The sequence below is a fragment of the Balaenoptera ricei genome, chromosome 16, assembly GCF_028023285.1.
Source record: "Balaenoptera ricei isolate mBalRic1 chromosome 16, mBalRic1.hap2, whole genome shotgun sequence".
NCBI classification, from domain to species: Eukaryota; Metazoa; Chordata; class Mammalia; order Artiodactyla; family Balaenopteridae; genus Balaenoptera; species Balaenoptera ricei.
This window is the reverse complement of record NC_082654.1, coordinates 57,924,410-57,945,692: the sequence shown is the minus strand read 5'-3', so window position 1 is coordinate 57,945,692 and position 21,283 is coordinate 57,924,410. Positions and strand designations below refer to the sequence as shown.

The 21,283-nt window shown below is 44.8% G+C and overlaps 1 protein-coding gene across 15 annotated transcripts in view; it reads right to left on the bottom strand.

Moving 5' to 3' along the window:
• Nucleotides 1-21,283, bottom strand: part of KCNMA1 (potassium calcium-activated channel subfamily M alpha 1) — a 786,057-nt gene that overhangs the window by 368,835 nt on the left and 395,939 nt on the right. For 14 of the 15 annotated variants that reach the window (XM_059899168.1, XM_059899171.1, XM_059899175.1 and 11 more), the window contains one exon: nucleotides 12,728-12,789. In XM_059899168.1, coding sequence (XP_059755151.1) covers nucleotides 12,728-12,789 — 62 coding nt within the window. Of the gene's footprint in view, nucleotides 1-10,964; nucleotides 11,195-11,298; nucleotides 11,633-12,727; nucleotides 12,790-21,283 lie in introns of those variants that run through there. The other variant, XR_009497872.1, reaches the window with a different exon arrangement.

Sequence of the window (21,283 nt, the reverse complement as noted above, 5' to 3'; positions counted from 1 at the left end):
CCTTCCCTGCACCAATTAAACTGTCACAGTCGACCGGCTTGGAGACAGGTGAGGGCAACAAGAAATCCAAAGGAGGCAGGGAATTAAGGGGAGATGGGGCTTCTCTCAGAAGCCACTCTTCTGTTTTCTGTCAAACTGGTCTGAAGGCTGGTCGGATGCACCCACAATGGTCCCCAGCGACTCTCCAGGGGTGGGGAAGAGTCACAGCCTTGAGGAGAGGTGGCAGCTGCTTTTTGCATCTGTTTGGGCACCCCAACGATGCCCAGGTCCTGGTGCTCCAGAGCTGGGTCTCAGAAGGAGTGGTTTTGGCTGGAGATTATTTGCATCCCTGACTCAGAGATCAAGGAGGAAAATTTCCCCTAAAAACAGGTGCTTACCCACAATGTATGAGAGATGCAGAAAACAAAGAGTATTTAGGCTCTGCCCTATAGACCCATCCCACTTTACATACTGCTTTCCGTGTTGCCTGGTATTAAAGGAATAGCTGGGGGGTCTAGGGCCTCCCTTCCCTAGTCTCATTAGCATTGCCCCTACATTTTCAAGATTTCAAAAGCATTGGGGGAAAGGGTATGACGCAAGAAGAGATATCCACTGCAGAGAAACTCACACTGAGACGTGTTTTGTATGGCAGAAGGGGAGAGGATTCCCCACCAATCTCCGCTTAATCTTTGGCTATGAAGACTGCCCTCTGTCTGCCACTTGATCCTAATGGCACAAGAAACAGGAATGAGCGAGCAGAGGAGCCAAGGATCATCTACAGAGCAGAGATCCTTCGCTTAGGGTTCATGGACCAACTCGAGGGTCCCTGGCAGGCAAAAATTCCTATAGCGCTCATCAAATCCCCAAAAAGGTGCTTGACCCACAGAAGAACCACCACCATCGTACACAGTAATCTACACACAGTGCTTTCTATCATTTTACTTGCCGTAGCTCCCAACTGTTACTCATTCGTCCTCCTCCAAGCATATGTACACGCATGCATGAGACACACAGGCCCCACGTGCCCCCTCCTTGCACCCGTGCCCCCTCCTTGCCTACCCCCCAGCCTCACCACGTACTTGGTAACAGACTGCGCTCGAAGGCACAGCCAGGCCGCATGGCTGCCCAGGGCACTTCGCAATTATTAACGCCGCTCTTTCCAGACCTGGCCTCATTATTCCCGTTCATGCTGTTATGAAGAGGGCAAACTCCTTAATGCACTCCTCGCCCACTCGCTCCCGCTGCTAGAGGAAAACGCATGATGTGCCAGGTGGAGTCATCCAGTAGCCTCATGTTCTTCACCTTTCTCTACATACGGGCTCTGCAGTTCCCTCTAGGGCATCAAGATCAAGTGCATCTCAAACTGGGCTGTGGGTTCATTTTCTGCATTTTCTGAGGGGGCTGGGAGGACGAGGTAAAAACACCAGCTCTCAAGGCAAGGAACGGGGACTCTGTCTGAATAGGAGGTCTGCATGACTAGGAACATGGGTAGAATATCTTTGTTGAGAAGGACAAATGCCTTACTGTAGATTCCAACGTCGAACAGGTAGACCCTGGAGCCCTACCTGTGGTTTCCTCCTGAGAGAATCATGATCAGTGAAAGGTAGTATGAGTTTTTTCCATTTGGACACCAGACTGATGAAGCAGCTCTACTAGAATCAGGGTTATCATAATGGAATGGTCATCTCTTTTCCAGCTCTGAGAATATCTGAGCTCTGGGTTCTATATTGAAGCAGAGCCTAATGCTATCCAAAAATTAACTGCCAAGTTTCCATGTAAAAAGTGAAAAGTCAGGAGATAGCGATATGGCTCAGACTTGAGACCATATCTGGGAAGAAAGGTCCAGAGGTGCTTTCGATTTTGTTTTTGAAGGGGCCATAACATGAGAGTTTCATCAGTTGACCCTAACGCTCAGCAAATTGGAAACTTTTAGGGTGATGAAACTACAGCCAGGGTTTATCTATGTTAACCCATGCTTTCATACCCACATATGTTAGAAATTAAACCAAGGTTCATGCAATGTGCCCATTTAGCCGAGCAAGTCAGAAAATAGTCTCGAGCAATGATCAACACTGACACGCTTAGTATAATCAACTCTGTTTTGGTCAAGTTAATACACTAGTAGAACAGACAGATTTGGGCCTCTTTTCTTATAAAGAATCTGACAATTTAAGGGGGTTATGTTCACTTCCATTTATGTCCTGGAAAATACACTCTCGTGACTCAGCAACCATGTTTAAAAAACTCCTGCAGTTCTTAAATAAACAGAGTGTATGTTTATGAGGTCCTAATGACGTTATTTTCAGGGATGATGTAGAGTTAGTGATATGCAGCTTTGGGGATTTACAGTAAGTTGTGGGTGATTTATTGCTGTGACATACAGTATTTGCCTAGAGAAAGGTGGACATTCACTTTTGCAGCGTTGGAAGACGTGTTAAATGGGAAACAAGCTGGGGCGTGTGGAGACCAAGGACTCCTCACCATGGAGAGAGAAGGGCCCCTTTTTGGGAGACAGAGGTCCAAGAGTTAAGAATATTTTCTGGCACCCAGGGAGCAGAGCTAATTCAAGACCAGAAAGAGAGACAGTTTAGAACAGAGATTGAAAACGGCCTACGGAGGTGTTTTGTTTGGCCCATAGAGTACTTTGAAAAGTGGTGGAGTCACGGGCAATATTTTAAAACTGAAGATTCAACACGAAGGCCCAATTTCTTCTCTTCTCTCTGAAACGTGGGAAGATCTGCCTGTACGAGTCTGCATTTTTGCTTGGGGACAGTCAGCCGGAGCTGGGAAGTCATTTCAGGGAAGGCTTGGGCTCTCAGCTCCTCCTGGCCCTCACATACCTGCTTGCCTCATTTCTAACACCTGCCCACCCCTTTCTACTTGAGCTTGCAAACCTCAGTGCAGGAAATGGTCTTTTTTACCGTGGTACTTTCAGTGAACAGACCTCTTACACTGGCAAGACTCATTTTCAGATATAAGAATGGACAAAGCACATGTGTCTCCAAAACGCCACAGGAAAGCAAGATTATTAGGTTTTCTTTTAAAAATTGACATATCCACGGGTGCCATTTTTGATTAAATGATGGGCTGCTGACGTTAGTATTTCCCAAAGCCAAGTCACAAGACGTGGTTTGAAATGGAATGTTTAGTTTTGTTTTCTCATCTGAAACAATTAGATGACACTGGGAGGGGTGTGGTAAAAGGCGTCTGTCTCTGGGCATGTTTTCTTATCTGTGAAAATTTCCAGACGGCTGGGGCTGACAGGAAGGGAGGAAAAAGAGCCAACTTCTCCATCAGGCACCGCAGACCCAAGGCTGAGGGCCCACCACACTTCCAGCCAACCACAAAAATGGCTGAATTCCAATTTCTTTAAAACCAGAAGAAAACAATAAATATAACAATGAATAGGTCATAATGACTCTAGCCTGGATTATACTCACCTTTATAGGAACACAGCAGTAAAACATAACTTTTAATATTCTTTTTGGAGAAAGAGACCCAAGAAGGCAAAAGTACCTAGAGCCCACGAAAATCACCGTGCAGCCCTCCAGGCAAATGCTGGTCTCCAGGCCAGCATCTCAGGTTGAGCCGTGGCGGGTTTGCCCATAGCATGACCTCACTTAGCCAGGACTGTCATCCCCCCACGCCCCTGGATGCTCTGCACGTGGCAAATTCATAAATGAGGCCCCTGTAAGGCACATTACACCCTGACCTCAGTTTCAAAAAGACAGAGCAGCTGCCTTTCAGCCAGCCACTTCTGGAAAGTGTCCAAAGGTTTTCATCATGTGCAATTGGAGAATAGGTATTACCACCACTAAAGACAGTTTGCTTTTCTGATTCTGTTATGCCATTCTGAAAGCATTCTCAGTCCTTAATCTCGGTGGCCAACTTCAAGGCAGGGCTTCTCTGGACTCAGCACAGACTGAAAACAAAATCCAAGAGGCCAAAGTGTGTGCCATAATGAGAGCCCCTCCTATGGATTCCTAAAGGTTTGGGGGGAGACTGAGTTTTCTGTCTCCTCAACTCAAAATCTCCCCAGGGCCAAAACACTCTATAAGATCCAGCGATCTTTTCAGCTTCTGAACCTCCAGCACTTTTTGTTAGCAAAGCTCATATTAGAAATTGGTGATATATAGCCTAGTGATACCTCACTTGTTATCATGTTTTGTTACCTCATTTTTATGGCTGGACTTCCTGAATCTTGTGAAAATATATATAATTTAAACATCTTGATGGAAAAAAATCTAGCCTTATACATAGTATTTGAAATCCCCTAATACCTAGAAAAATGTCTCACACAGAGTCTGTACTTAACATACATCTATTACTTTATTGATACCTTTAAGGTACATGGCTCTCAGCCCCATCTCTGTTATTATGATGAGACTGGTGGCCAATCCTCCCATGCTACGCTTTCCCATCCATTTACAGGTGGGACAGGATTGTCCCCTACGTACACGCATGCATGCACACACACACAAACATACACATGCCCTTCTCCCAAATGCTGGGAGCAGTGACATGTACATCCAAAAAGTCCCAAGGGCATCCTTACTGCAATGGATTCTATTTTTACAACACAAATAACTCATCACTGACCAGGGTCTCCCCAAAGCTTTAATTTGTCAGGCTGTCAGGAAGAAGGACAAGAGGAATAAAAGCAAAGGCAGAGGTCACGTCTGTGTGCAGCCCACAAACCCCGTGATGAAGCTGTACCAGTCAGCACCACACCCCAGCATGACCATGGCTGTGTTAAGCATGAGTTCTGTCCCTGAGTTTGGATTAAACCATTCTGAGCTCTAACCTTTCCCTCCAGCTGGCTTCCGTACTGATCTCTTGGCAGTTGCTGAATGCATGTCTGGCTGTGGCTTTAGGTAAAGGACCAGAGCTGCGCAATGGGGAGAAGATCCAGCCCTCTGGTGGTATAAACACATGTTAATTGCAGAAGACACAAATAGCTAACTGGGTCTTAAAGGGAATGCATCTTCTTCATCTGCCCTGAAACAATCATTCTTTTTAAAGAAAAAAAAAAAAAGGCAGAGGGCTGAGAGAGTGTCAGATAATCCAAGAGTTTCTTTTTAAATTCTAGAGAGTGGTGAAAAGAGAAAAAATAATTCATTCTAATTTTGGAGGGTAGAGTAGGTATGGATTTATAGAAATAGTTATCAGATAGTGTTTTCATAGGAGAAACAAATGAGCAGTGGGGCAAAATGTCCTCAAAAGTTATGTGTAACAAATTCCAAACAGCCCAGACCAATGCATTCAGCCTGGTCAACCTTCCACAACAGAGCTGAATTCTTACTTCCCCTCTGAAATAGTACAGAAAAAAAAAAAAAAAAAAGGAAGGAAAGAAAGAAAGAAAAGCAGGACCATAAAATCAAGAAATTCAAAGCCTCTTGCCAATGGGGATGAAATAAACTAATCTCCCAAGAACCCACCTGGCTGGGTTTGGTCTTTTCCACCTGGGATTATCTTTGTTCTTTTCCGTGTCCCTAAAGTTTCCCCCAAGATAACAGCCTAAAACTCCAGAATTGTGTAAAAGGTCATTATCAGCATTGCTAGTCAATGGATAATATTCACTATCACATCTTTATTCATTTTTTATTTAGTAGAAAGAAACCAAAAGATCAAGTAGAGAAGGGACTGGACTGGACTGGGCAGGAAGAGCTCTGACTTCTGGCTCTAGCTCAGCCCCTGGCTGGTTGAGTGACCTTGAGAAGGTCACTCAGCCCTCACTCGGCAGGAGAGGACGCTGAGGGGCAGGGAACAGTGTTACCGGCTGGACTCTGAAGCCTCTTCAAGTTCGAGCGTTTTATTCTAACGTTGTCTTTTGCAGTAAGCCTGGAAGGTCTAGCTCCATCTTCCTTCCCGCTCCTAACAGCCCTTGATTTTTGCCTCAGGAAACGCCAAAGATGAACAGTTCCCTTGATGCTTCTAAGTGCGGTCACATGCGGTGCCTCTGTGTCTCCCTCAAAGAGAGAAGTGAGCACGGAAGCCGAGACCACTGCACAGCGTGGAAGACGGAAGGAACAAGAGTGCTTACCCCCTTGGCACACCCGTCTTCTCTACCAGGTTTACAGCCCACTGATGAAAGAAGGGCCATTTGCAAAACCAGATGAGGTAGGATGGTTGAGTTCGGGTTGCTCCCATGCCTGAGAATCAAGGGTTGCCATTCAAGGTTAAATTCTGAAAGGGGACAGGACTTCCTATTGGGAGTTATTTACAGGCTCTTTGCCCCGAAGGCGTCTCCTCTTCCCCCAGCCTGCAGTGGGCTCGCCTCCTCCACCATCTGACATGCCATTCTTTCAACAGCTGCTGGCTCTCCTGTCGTGCTCCCTTCACAGATGTGCAGTGCTGTTCTGAACACCCCGCCCTTGAACTTTCCCTACCCATAATTTTCCAAACCAAAGCCTGGCAGTAAAAATGTCAGTGAGGGATGGAGAAAATTGGAGGGAGTATTTAGAAAGGAAAAAGAAAGAATAGGGAGATGCTTTACACACACAGCGATTTGTGTTGACTTCCTCAACGAAGGTTAAATGCATGCCACGACTTCTCGAAAAGGGCCTAAAGGCGGAGAGCTGGAGCAGATTTCTCAGAACACTACCAGAAAGATCAGGTTCCATAAAGGAACTGGGTCCAGAATAAAATGGTGAGCTTCCTTCTCGATGCCACGGGCTGCCCAGCTGTTCCTGCTATGGGGCAGGGTGTGTGCCAATGGTGACAGTGAAAGTAGCATTCACAGTGCTTTACAGGTTACAATGCACTATCGTGGAAGTAACCTACACTGCCCTCACAGCTCTGCCAGGTGCCCACTACGAGGTCAACACCTATGTGCACTGTGGGTAATAACAAGACTGGAGGTGGAGGCTGGATATCTTACATGGTTTCAAAGACCTCCAAAGAAACCTCCTTGGGATCAAATTTTCCTAAAGTCCACGGGTTTGACATGCACACAATGCACTAACTCTGTAAGCACACAATACAAAACTATAACAAATTAACTATACCCTGCAACTCTCTAAAGAGATAAAAGAAACTAATGGAGAAGCAGAGCCTCTCTGGTTATCTACTTTAGTCTGCCAAATAACTGGCTCAGAGACCTAGGTAAGGATGGGGAGGGCAAAGGGACTTTCCACCGGGAAAGAATCCCTTAAGTCGGAGGAGTCCTTAAGACATGATCAACTTTCCCTGTTCTTTGCTAACTTGACCTTAGTCCAACACAAAATGCTGCCACTCCACTGAGATGAAAGGGAAAAGAATATTTTTTGAGCCACAGTTTAGGAAGAAATGAATCAAGGCCCAAACAGACATGAGACAGCACATGGCCCACACGCCCCACGTCCCAGTGAGAAGGCTCACAGGACCCTCGTGAGCACAGCTGCCTTGCAGACTTGGCCCCAAAGGTGTGAAATGGGGAGATGAAGAACAAATGAGAAAACAAGACAGATGAATTGGCAGGATGAGGCTACGTGACCTCCCTTGAAACATCTCACTGAACCCACGTAGTCACTTCCACATCTGGAATTTTACTTCCTGACTTGGAAGAGAGGTGCCTTCAGACACATGGATTCAAATCCTGGCTCCACGACTTACTAGCTGCGTGGTTTTGGGCAAATGTTGCAGTTTCATGTGTAAAGTGGGAAAGGTCATGGTACCCACCCTATCAAGTTGCTAGGAGAATTTAATGAGACTGCACATATAATTCATTTTAAAGTGCTTAGCGCTATACCTTGACACAGCACAGGATCAGTGAATGTTCTTCCCTCCACCGCCCGGCCCTCTCTTCCCTTTTAAGGAGAATTTCTAGGCAAAGGGATTAGAGCCTGGCTGTGTGAAGATTTGGGCAGGTAAAATGGTGGGGTAACTAGCCAGTTCTGTTAAAGCTCTTGGTATCCCATTACATCAATGATGCCTATGTTATTTTTAGAGACTATGAAAACAATCTGGTCAATTTCTACTGCAATCTTAAAGATAGTTTTCTTTAACCATAGCCAACCTCAAGCAATTTGACCGTGTGGAAAATATTCAGCATGATCACACTGAAGCTGTCTCGAATGAATGGATGAATGGATGGATATAAAATGAATGAATCACTGAGTACAAATGTAAAATTCTAACGACTGGGGGAAGGCCCCTTTCACATCGCAACACCACTGTTAGCCTGGAATCTGGTCCAAATTTTGGATGCTCTCCAAAATTTGTGCTGCTTTTCCCTTCCCCTTCCTAATGTGCATACCCCCCAAAACAGCACTGCTGATACCAGAAGCGGAGAGCAAAGACCGGTGAAGTCAGCAGGTGCCCCCACTGTGTACCGGCCATTGTGGAGCAGATAAAGTCATTAAGGAAAAATTTAACAATGTATAACCTTTCAGCTTTACTCCGCTCACAGCAGGTAGCATGCCTTTTAGAGACAAAAGCCAGCACTGAAGTCACCAGTGAGCAGAACTTGACCTTCATTTTCCGTGTGTGCAACGTTAAATATTCATAATCCACTGAACTGCAGCATAAGAAGTGGTGGAGTTTAAACATGAATCAAAGGGATAAATATCTTCACACAGGTGAGTCATCGTTTCCAAGAATACCCCTGGAAAAAATGCAAATACCCAGGGCCCTGAGCCTCTACCTCTTCCAAAGTTCTTCCCTTGAAATTCTAGAAGCAGCAGGAATTGATGCATTATGCAGTCCATGAATCCTGCCCTCACACTGACATCTTTGGGTCTTTTTTCTTTTTTTGCTTTATCTATTAGAGAAGAATTACTGATCCTATGTCAAAGGGAGGAAATAGACAGGGATGGGACCAGCAACGGTGACATTATCACCCACGGGGCGTCTCGGGGCACTTCTGACTTCGTTGTACAATTTTTAAAAAATCTTTGCTTCACAGAAGATCAGAGTATGTGGGAGTAAAGGGGGGGGGGGGTGTAGGTATCAAGAGATGTCAAAATTAGAAGTTGGAGTGCCTTAAATTGGGCACCTTTAAAAAAGAATGAAAGTTAAGAGGGTAAATCCTAGGAGTGCTCATCACAAGGAAAAAAAAATGTTTTTTCTTTTTCTTTAATTTTGTATCTATATGAGATGCTGGGCGCTCACTAAACTTATTGGGGTCATCATTTCATGATGTACGTAAGTCAAATCACTATGCTGTACACCTTAACTTATACAGTGCTGTATGTCAATCGTATCTCAATAAAACTGGAAGGAAAAAAAGAAGGAAAAAGAACTGGAGTTTTTTGGGATAGTATCTGCCTCATGTGGCCATTTAATGTCTTTGGGGGGATGGAACTACTGTGTGTGGTGGGCTTAATGCTTCTCTGTGTCTGTTAAGGAACTGACATCTGTGTCCATCCAAAGACTGGGTGGAACATCTCCCTCTGATTGGGTGTTTCTAGAAAGTCTACTGCTGCGATGATGAAGCATAATGTTAACATAGTTTCATGGAATTCTCTTTGGCTTTCCAATCTAGGAGCTCTGAGCACAATCTGTCTCGGCCAGATAGTAATGACTTGAGGCTGCACAAGTGATTCTTCTGTGGCGACCACTCTAAGAAAATTAGACCCAAAGAAGGGCTTCCCAAACCCTTGAAGGTAAAAGACCTACTCAGGGATCCATCTTGACTTAACAATGGAAAAGGAAAGAAGTTTGGGAGAAGAAGTCTTTGGAAATGACTTACCTGCTGCCTCTTGATGGTGAAATAAGCTTTGAAAGGTTAAGAAGATCATAAACCCACCAATTTTGACATTTATCTGAACTGCCTGTCTACTCATACAACCTGCATTGGCCTGCCCTGACAGTGAGTTAGCAGAGCCGACCAACAGAGCCTGTTTTCTATATTAATGTGCATTCCTTGCACTATTTAAAGGGCTAGGTCAGAGAGCCTCACATCTTGAACTTGTGCTGCTGGGGCATTCCCCACCATTTTGGTTAAAACTCACCGAGACAAGCCATTTCATGGACCATGTCTGCCCAGTTAGGTTCACACAAGGGAAAGCCTATGCACTGTCTTTTGATTTATTTATTTGAAGAGTATAAATACTAACTAAAATTCATCTGAAGAATACTAGGTACTTTTTTCCAGGGTGATGATTTAGCGTAACTTCCAAGAGACGTTTGAAGCTCTCTTTCCAAGATGCCCAGATGGCCAGCCAAACCACGAGTGTGTAAAACCAGTGACAGTTTTGAATGAAAGGGAGGGATGAATTTTAAGAATTTACATTCTGCTTTCTTCCCGCTTTTCATTTGCATCTTATATGTGGATAGAACTTCTTATCTTGTTTACTATGCTTGATTATAATTTATCTAATGAGCTCTTTTTTCATTCCTGGGAATGAATCTATGGCTTATCGTGGAGGTAACTTTTAGATTCTACTTTAATTCATCCCCTTACTTACACAGTAAGCATCCTTACTGGCTTTCCCCAGGAAGATAGTAGACCCTTGGTACTGACTATGCTGATGAGTTCCCCCATAGGACAAACTCCTGGGGTTTGACCTCAGAACCCAATGTAGTAATTCCAATGAAAAGTAGAAAGGGCTACACAAATAAACGTAAGATCTTCTTATAAACAAAAAGGCTCACTATGCCAAACCACTCAGTTTAGTGACAAGAGAAGAAAGACTGAGGTTAGGATGAGGCTCAAATAGTCCCCAGGGAGAGTGAGGACAGTCTTGGTTCTAAGATTCTTGGCATTTCTGCTGGGAAAAGCTGAGCACAGGACCGAAGGTCCATCCTTAGAATAGACTCTTTGCAAGTCCATAAAAGAAACCAGAACCAGAGAGGGTTCCCAGTACTGGCTTTCCCAGGCTCAGCAGAATCATAACTAAATCCAAAGGACACTGAAGTGGTGCAGGACATCCAGGGAAGAAGGTCTTGCCTTGGGAGATTCTATTCCTTTCCCTCCTTTCATGTGGAGTTGAGAACACCGAGAACTACAGAGCAAAAGACTGCCCCATAGTAGAGACTGTAAAAAAAAAAGGACACAGTTCAAATCCATCTTATAAGAGCATTTTATTTCTGAGAAATACAGAGGAGCAAAAAGGAAGAGACAAGGAAAGAAGGCGCCAAGGCATCTGTCCTTCTGGCCGATCACCACACTCACCTCCACGTGAGGGTATGCCTGCTGGGGCTCACAGACTGCATGCTGGAAACTACTTTCTGAGCCCCGGCACAGAAGTTGGCAGGGTACGCACCCCATGACTTGTGAGAATACTCCTCACCCCTGGGGAGAAAATGCAGAAGTAAGACCAGGAGCTTTAAAAGATCTTTGGTTCAATTCAAATATGATCGAGAATTATTAAGAGGAGATATTTAAATGGGGCTTACCTTCAATGACATACCAATTGGAGTTTTCCAAACTTAAAAAAACTCTTCTCTTTCTCGGCCAGGAAGAGCTGATGGAAGAGGGCGTGGAATCTCAACTCCTGGAGGACTTTTAAAGGCCCCTCCACCTGAGATGGGCAAGGGCAGCCCAGCCTCGTGCATGGGGATGGGCTGAAGGACCGCTGATATTCTAGATGTGGCTGGTTCCCAAAGACAGGCGATGATGTTGTCTTTATTTTCCTTGGCATGATTTTGGCTCAACACCCAAATGCACAAAATCCTTTGGCTGGTGACCAGTAACTCTGAGAAATTCAGAGTTTAGGCATGCATGAAATTACTACAGAAAAAGAGCCACAGAAAAAGAACACTAAGCTCAAAATTCAGACACACCAGGCTCTGAGCCAACAGGGATACCAAGCAGGTTTCCTCAGATCAAACTCCAGCATCCAGGTGTACCAGGGTGAGAGTTCAGGGAATCAAAAACACTCTTACAGTGGATGATGTAGGCAAAGAGCTCAAGGCCACCATCCAGGTGTCAGGTGCATGTCCCCACAGCAAGGAGTCAGACCAGTCAGCTCCAGTTTCCCAAATGCTGTCAACTTCAAGCTTGCGACAGAACATTTGGAACAAATGATGTATCGAGGGGGTGACACATGCAGGAACCAGGGCAGAACTGGCTGCCACCTAGCAGCTCTGCTCAGTGCCCCCTTCTGCCTCCTTCAAAGCCTTTTCTGTCCATGGCTCAGATGGACCCCAACCCAGACTCACCCAGAGCACCAGCTCACTCAGCTGGCACCCCAGGGGTCTGCACGAGTGTCCACTATAGGAAATCTCAGATGGCCATGGGCCTCTACCTCTGGGAGTCATCACAAACTCCTCCATCCCATCTCCTTGCCTTCACAAGTCAAGAAGCACCAGCCAGTGATGCTTCAGCTGAATATTCAGTTGGCAGGCACAAAGGATAGCATCAGGCTTTCTATGCTGACCTCCAATAAGAGTAGAGCTTTGGAAACCCTCACAAGAAAAGGATCCTACCACCACGGCAAGAATGGCTCAGACCCTCACTGACTGGACAACATGACTCTCTCAGAGGTTGCAAATTCACATCAGAGCCCTCTTGACCTCTTGACATCTTCAGTGCAAATACTGCACCAGGAAACAGCTATTTGAAAATCAGTAATACCCAGGGAAAAGGTTTGATGACCTCAGATTCCTCTCCCACCCTCCTAGGCCAGCATAATCAAAGTAGTCTTCCTCATGAGAGCTTGCTTTCCCCTTCAGAAAATCCGCACAGACAGCCCTCCTTCCTCCAAAAGTCTTCCACACTCAGGAGGCTCTTGCAAAGGTTGGTGTTAAAGTAAATCAACTGATCAATGTAAAGGCTCATGATGGTTTTAGAAAAGAGGGCAAGACAACGTATTTAAATACTCACTTTGACGAATCTATGAAGTATATTACAAGTGCACCAATGCTGAGAGCAAAGACTAAGACAACCTGCAAAAGAAGAGAAAAACACCATCAGTTAAGAGGTGAATGCTGGGAAGTTTACTTATTTATTTTTTGGACACATGCAGCTGCAGCTCGGAACATGGTGTTTTCAGGGACCTGCTTGGCAATGTCGTCCCCTTGCTGCGCCCACATACTACCCTGCTCATGGCTCCTCACCTCGCAGTGGATAGCAACCTCACTGCTGGCCAACAGGGGTCAGGGCAGACTTTTGTATCCCTGGGCACTGGGGTTTTATCTGGCCCTGTTATCTCAGGGTCCAGCTTCTCTGCTGCTGAAGTCAACACACTTCAGTGGGAAAAAAGCAGGTAAAAAAATTGCAGTGATACAATTTTTCATATTATATGTAACCTAGGCCCCAAAGGAACTCAGAGACAGGGACATCAATTTTTAACAGGTTTGCTGAGGTATAATTTACATATCATAAATTCACCCATTTTAAGTGTACAATTCAATCAATGACTTTGAGTAAGTTTATCAAGTTGTGCAACCAGCAGTGTAATCTACTTTCAGAACATTTTCATCACCCCAGAAAAATCCCTCCTGCCCATTAACAGCTAATACCTGTTCCTACCACCGACCCTAAACAAACACTAATTTACTTTCAGTTTCTATACAAGAAATATTAATCAAAAAGCACAAATTTGGTGTCTGTATAAATGTCCATATATGCGTACGTATGCATATTTATGTTCATTGCATGAATGCGTGTGTGTGCATGTGGTTGTGCTACTTCTCGGGTATTCTGGAGACAGTTTAGGCGCAGGAAGCCAAATTAGGTAAGACGACTGGCCAGGTATATGACAATGTTCTTCTTCTTTACACTCTTCACTCAAAATTAATCACCACTGATACAAAAGACAGTTTTGGCATCTCCTTCAAAGGATACCTGCCACAGTAAAGTCCATCAAACGAATATGCAGCAGATGAGGCCGACGCTGACACTTCTGTCCTCACTCCACACTCTAATTTCTTTCTTTACTCCTTCACAGAGGAGGCTAGGAGTGCAACTAAAAGGACGTACAAAAATAGAAAAGACGCCAAGAGCCAACAATGAAGCCTGAGAACAGAAAATAAACACCGCCGTCACACATAATGCCGGGGGGCAATAAATATCTAGTAGACGTGCTAATATCCTAAAGGGGCTGCAGGGTGAAGGGTGTGAGAAGTGTCAGCCTCTTCGGCATATCTTCAAACTGACATCCCTGTGGCATCGGCTGGTGGATAGAGGTGAATCCCGATTTATGTGACGATTAGGCATGATGGAGTCGTGTGTGTGTGTATGTTCACATGCACATGAGCCAAATGGGCTGATAGAAAATGAACTCTGCATATGTATTCACTTAAAACATTACAAAATTCCATGAAGCTACATCCATTCCATGGATGGTGGGTTACGAAGCAGACAACTGACAGTTGAAACAAGTGGATATTATAAGAGGAATATGTGGTTTCATAGCATCTGATGAATTCCCCTTATGGAAGGAAGTGTTAAAACAATACACCCCCTGGGCTGATTTTATTCTTCCATTTTGTGTTAAAAACTGAAACGGGCTCCAGCTGAATCCAAGGAAACTCCTGCAGTCTGTCAGTAATTACCCTCGGCCCAGGGCTAATCCCCCTGGCAGGCCCACCTCAGTCTCTCTCCTCACACATGCACTCACTCATTCATTCATTCATTCATTCATTTCTTGCAAAGTTATACACAAAAACAAACAAAAACATCAACAGGCCTCTGCTTTTCCCTCTATTATCTGAATGAGGCAGCAAATCAAGTAGCTTAAGATTAATTTTGATCTGTGCTGCTATTTCTGAGACATAAGCAGTTAGATCCGGGCCCTGACCTCATTCTCAAAACGCTGCAAAGAGAAGGGGTGTGGCCAGATCAGAGGGGAAGGACCTCTTCTTCATTCATAAACAGCTGATGCAAGACTAATCTCTGTCAATTTGGCTCTGTGTGTGTGTATGTGCATCGTGAGTGCAGAGCTTCTCTCAGAGCGGGCTGTGCGGGCCTAGACCATTAAAGCTAGAGAGAAGATGAGGGGAGAGGATGGGGGAAAGGGGGGGAGAGGATGGGGGAAAGGGGAGGAGAGAAAGGGAAAGGAAAGGGAAAAAGTTCTTGTACACCATATCTGCATCATTCTGAAACGGGCTCAAAAATCTAAGCTCTCCTGCAATGATGATGATTTCCCAGCATCGGAGGGGACAAAGTAGCTGACACTAATGTGTCCCAGCTGCCTCTGTGATGGGGAGTAATGTGCAGCTTATTTAAGCGAATCAGCCGGTGAGGGGGGAGGGGGTGGGGGGGGGGGGGCGGGTGGTGGGGAGGACTCTTGCTCTCCTCTTCAGATGCAAAGTCAAATATCAGCATCGCTCTGACAGGATAAGGGAGGAAGAAAAACCCAGGAGGAATATGACTCCACAGTTCCCAGGAGCTGAAGATTCTGAGGAGTGGACCTATTCTTGGGTCCACACGTTCAGCTGGAAGACTCTCAATGAGGTACAGGGTGTCCAAACTGTCCCATCCTCATCCCCCACCCACCTGCCTCCAGACACGAAATGATCAATGGGAGGGGGGGGGAGGATCTGCTTCTCAGTATCGAGGCCACCATGCATGCGATTTTTAAACTTGCTAAATGCCTCTTTATCATGTCAGGCTTGATTACATTGTCAACTCGGATCCAGGTGCTGAAGATAATGAATCAATCCTTTGGATATGGCCATGAAAATAGGAATCCAACAGAGATGAATCTTCTACAGGGCCCTAGCAAAGGGCTAGTTCTCTCTCATCTTGCATCTCTCATCTCTATCTCTCTGGCAAACACCCCACTGTCTGAGAACCCTACTCTGAAAATGAAAAACTTCAGTTCAACTATACAAACTGATTAGATTTTAGCCTAAGCGGTAATGGTTACATTACAGAGCACCCCAAATAATCACCTAAGTATTTCACATTTGCTATGCACAAGGCCCTAGGAAAAACAAAAGGAAGAAATCCACTTGGAGTCATAAAATATGCTCTTTTTCTGCAGTAACCCTTACATAGATGAGTCCTATGCTATTATGCAATTAGTGCTCAATTGTAGGGTACAGGTAGAGTCAATATATAGTAAGATACGGACTAGATGGGACATACATAAATGGAGGAGCTAGGGAAGGGCGGGAATGACAGAGGTTCTTGTCTCAACAGCCAATTCCTTCTCAAAGTGTCCCTTCTTCCGACGTGTTATGGCTACTCTAATATCCCTTCATTAAGGGGGAGGGCCACTGGGAATCCTTCCGTGAGCAACTACAGTCCCAGGGACCAGGGGCAATGCAGCCCAAGGGACATGGTAAGATGAGACCAAGAAAAGAGACCGGGAAACACTCGCCCTCTAGCAGCTGAGTCGCAGAACACCCCTAACAATGACCAAGCACTTTACAAAGTACTGTCGCAAACGAGAGTGTGTGGACACAGTCTGACACAAGGGATGAGGTGAGCAGTCCCTCTCAGCACACCTTGTGCCTGTCACGAGAGCCCGGCCAGCCTTCCTAACTCTTCATAGTCTGGATTCACCAAATCACCTTGGCTACCTTGCGTAGTGCTAACTGCCATATTCTTAGGTTTACTGCAAACACCCATATGCTGTGTGGTGGTAGTGAGTCCTGAGTGATATTTACAGAGTGCCAGATTCCTAAAAACAAAAGCAGTTTGATAAATGCCATTGGAACAATGGTGCCCGTGAGTCATCTATTTTCAAAACTCCAAGAACAAACATGACATGTGTTTCTACAGAAGAATGCTAGGTACACAGACACACACACACACACACAGTATACTAAAAGAATGCCTGTCCCCAGCACCTGACACAAGAAGTCTGATGATACGGGATTTCCCTAGCAGACCAGTGGGAAGACTGTATGCTTCCAATGCAGGGGCGCAGGTTCCATCCCTGGTTGGGGAAACTAAGACCCACATGCTGGGCGGCCAAAAAAATAAATAAATAATAAAAAATTGTAAAAGCAGGAAAATTATATAAAAATAAAAGTCTGATGATACGTGGTGAGCAGAGAGGAGAAAGCCACAGCCATCTTCACGATGGAAATTCGAGTAGACCCTGAAAACCTTCCAGATGTCTTGGAAAGTTCAGAAAAATGCAAAACAGTATGGCGAAGCACAGAATATCCTCCCTCAGGTCACTGAAGCTCCCCAAGGAAAAGACAGATCCATTGATGCGATATGGGGGTGAATGAATCCGGAAAGCTGGCTCTTCAGAGATACTGCCTGTTCTAGAACCTGGTTTCAAGCCTTCGGGTTTAGGCTCAAATGCTTTCAAACCCACACATAAGGCTACGTGGGCCTTCAGACATGGATTTGGAGCAGAGGGTCACAAAGGTTGCTGCCACTCAAGTCCTATCACCTGAGGAGCTTTCCTTAAAAGCCCTCACACCTCACCGGGGGACCAGATCATTGAGAACTGGGGTGAGGGGGAGGCCGCATATCTCTATTTTTAATAAGCTCCTCCAGTGAATCTGATGTGTGGCCAAGAATGGGAGTCACTGAATTAAACCCATTAGAGAAAACCACTTAGCTCAAGTCAGAGATTAATTTACAAATGTCGCCTTAACGATTAGCCCATTAGAACATATGTATGAGGCCTGCACACTTTGAGAATCGTGCTAGGAGTACTCTAAAAAATACAGAGAGGAGGATGAATTAATTCTCTCCTGAGCAGGTTTTACATATTCTACTCAGCTCACCGCAGAACAAATGACCCTAGTTAATGATTCTGCATGCTTGATCAGGGCCTAGCCAGCTACTGGCAGCAGCGACCCCTCAGAAAATGAACAATTTTCGATATAGGATCCCAAAGGCACATTACTTTTTTTTATTGAGGTATAATTTATACACAATAAAATTCACTATATAAAAAAAAAGACATGAGGACTCCCAAGGCCAAACAATCTGGGGACGGTTTGTTTATGAGAGATAACATCATTCCAGCATCCAAATTATAATGTTTGGTCTGGCAAATTTAACAACTCTACAATCAACCTTTATTGAACTCCTCTGCTTGAGGTGCAGAGGGAGAGAGAGGGAAATAGAAAACTGAAATAGCTAAGTCAGGCCTGATCTTTGCCCTCAACTAGCATGGAATCCAGAAGTTGAAATTACTCAGGAGTCCTTGTGAATTTTATAAATGCTACACAAATAAATAGACACTTCTGCGAAGTCCAAGGAAGGAGGGGGCCTAGAAGTAACACCACCGCAGTTGCAAACTCCCACGGGGGAAGAGGAAGAGGAGAATGGAAAAACCAAGGAGGAGGAAGGGAGAATTCCTGATGCTCCAGGTCCACTTGGCTGGTCCAGGGAAGGGCAGACACCAGGTGCATGGGGTAGCTGGCACGTGGCGGGGAGAACGTAGGACTCCAGTAGGGAGGCCCGCCTGGGTGTGAATCTCAACTCTGCCCCGATAAGCAGCATGCTCTTGAGCACATCACATAATGTCTCTGGGACTCAGTTTCCCAATCTGTGAAATGGTGGGATTAGAACAGATGCTTTTCCAATGGGGACCTTGACAGGTTACTGTAGACAGTGAAAGATGAAAAATGTTTGGCTTGAAAAGGCAGAGCTCTTTTATGCCAACTGTATGCCACTTCTGCATAATTATAATTCAGCATGATGGCAATAGCGTGTGTCACTGATCTGTGTCAGAGAGGCTTGCTTCTTTCATAAAATCACAAGCATGGACTCCATGGACACTCGGATTCAGAGTCTGCGTTCCCAGTAGCGCAGTTAGTTGCCCCTGTAGCTTTTCATCCCACAAAACTAAAAACCTAGACCCACCAGCTGCTGCCTCCTGAGTCTGTGCCTCAACTCTGCCATCGCTACAGGGCACTGAGTGGTGGTCTGACACAGCCCCCTCTCCTCCTACCTCGGTGATTCTCTAAAAAACCTATGTGTTTCTGCCAGTTTTACCCCGAGAAGCTCACAATGAGTCTCAATCTTTTCTCAAGGGAAAAGGGAAAGGATTTCTTTTTCTTCACTATATGGCAAGATTAGTAGTATGTTTTTCTCATCCCTGAACTATTAGCTGTTCTCAGTAGGAGAAGACATAATCTTGCTACCAAAAAAGGTATTTTTGGTATCCTAAATAACAAAAGATTTCTAAAGTATAAAACCAATATTTTGACAGTGCCATTTAAACAGCCAAATGTCCCCTAAGTTTCCAACCTCACATTCTGGTGCATTACATTTGACTTACGTTAAGTGCTTACACAAAAATGCCATAAGTGGATTCACTGGAAACCAAGACTCCAAACAGTAGTTGAAGTGCAGATGTATTCAAGATGAAAGAAAGGAAGGAGAAAAAGGAGCTTTCAGCAGTCGGTATTTAGAATTATAGCATTAAAATAAAATACATGGGACTTCCAGATAAGAGTAAAACTGTGCTTTATTCAAATGTAAGGAAGCCTAGTAAAAATGCCTGTGATTTTGTGGGCATTCAAATCTGGTGTTTCCAAAAATGCAATACTATAAAGCCATACTCAGTGTAGAATGGACTGGATTTTCAGGACACGTGATATAAAATGGCGAGGGCCCCCCCCCCCCTCAATTGCTGCAAATGATTTCCATGGCTTTTGGTAAAAAGAAAAACATCCCTGACACAACTTAGAAGACCCTGAAAACTCTGGCCTTTTTCCTCCTCTCTGGCTTTATCTCACACTTTCTCCCTCTCTAGACGCCAATTAATGGAAATTTCAGTTCTTATTTACCGTGTGCACACCCCCCCAACCACCCAACCACAGGGCTTTTGCACAAGCACTTCCTTCCTCCTGGAAGACTTACTCCCCCTCATAGACTATCCATCCTTCAGATCTCAACTCCACCATCACTTCCCTGCCCACATAATATAGGAAAGTCCCCCATGAGCACAGTCTGTACCTTGTGGCACTTAGCACAGGAGCAATTTTATGTTTCTTTGTGTAATCGTTTGATTAATTCCTCCCTCCTCTACTGGACTGCAAATTCTACGAACACAGGGTGCATATCCATTTTTACTCATCATTAAATTCCCAGGAGCTAGCAAAGTGTCTCGATCAACATTTGTTAAATAAATAAGCATATGGAGAAAAGACTGGAGAATGGGTTTGGAGACTGTGTGCAGCGAAAGAAAAAGAAAGCTGGAAGGATATGAACCCTCACTGAGTGGGACTTCGGAGTTTAAATCCTTCCCTGTGATGGCAGGATCCAAGGGACCCCTGCTGAAGTAGAGCGGGGTTGAACATCACTGCAGTCAGGAGGACAAGGATGGGGGATGCACAGGGGCCAGCTAGCACATTCAAGTGCACAGACTGGAAGGTGATGGCCAGAGGGGCCTGGAGGTCGGTAGATGAAACCAGCAGGGAGAGCAGACAGAATGGGGATTTAGTCAGGTGGCAGGGGTCTCAAGAGAAACGGTTTTGCACAGGATGGAAGAGGCAACGGAGGGCCAGAGTGTCCGGCGATCCCTGGGCTATGGAGAAACCAGCCACCTACATACAGAGAAGTGAGGGAAACTACAGCTCTAAGAAAAACAGGTTCAGTTGAGATGGGAGATGTCATGAGTGTTATGTGAAGAGGTTGAGAATTTAGATTAGGGTCAGGACTAGGAATCTGAGGGAACAAAGGGAAGCCCAAGTCCTGAGGAGGCATGATACAAAATAATATAAATATAAATGCATAAATGGGACATGAATATATATGTACGTACGTAGACACACACACATACACACACACACACACACACACACAACAAAGAACACAAAGACAAACGGATACTCTGCTAATTAATCACAAATGCTGGACGTCTATCAATATTTGTTAACCAACTACATTCCCGGCAATGTGTCTCTGTCCATTTTCAAATTAGGTAGTAATTTCAAAATGACTATAGATACAGAGAAGCCCTGGAAAATAATAAGGCTCCTCCTTAGTGTAAGCTAAGAACAAGTTTATTATAAACCATGCGTCTGCTGGTATACAGACAAATTAAGAACAACAGTCGGCTTTCTGGAGAGGGTGGAGGAGAAACTGACTAATACAAATAGATACGGAGGGTCTGGATTCTTCTTGGTTTGTTATGCTCCTCAAAGAAGAATCTGGGACCTAAGTTATAAGTCAACTGCCTACCCTCTTCCCCTCTGAGGATTCATGTTGAGTGTGAGTTGTGTGAACTTCTGCAAGTTAGTGTCCCCAGCTGTCACAGGAGGGTCATCTGTCTTACATCCTGGATTTCATTGACCATGCTCATCTCATTCTGCACAACTTAAAAACACAGAAGAGTTCAATGTGTTCCTCTAAGGTCTAAATTTTTTAGAACTGAAATAAGAAACTTAAATGATGGAAAGCAATAGTAACATTACGACAGAAAATTTTCCCTAAAACCTGTGTCTTTCCTGAGAGTTGAGGTTTAATGACACTGAAATCTTAGGCCACTGCATCATAAAATTTTAAAGGTTG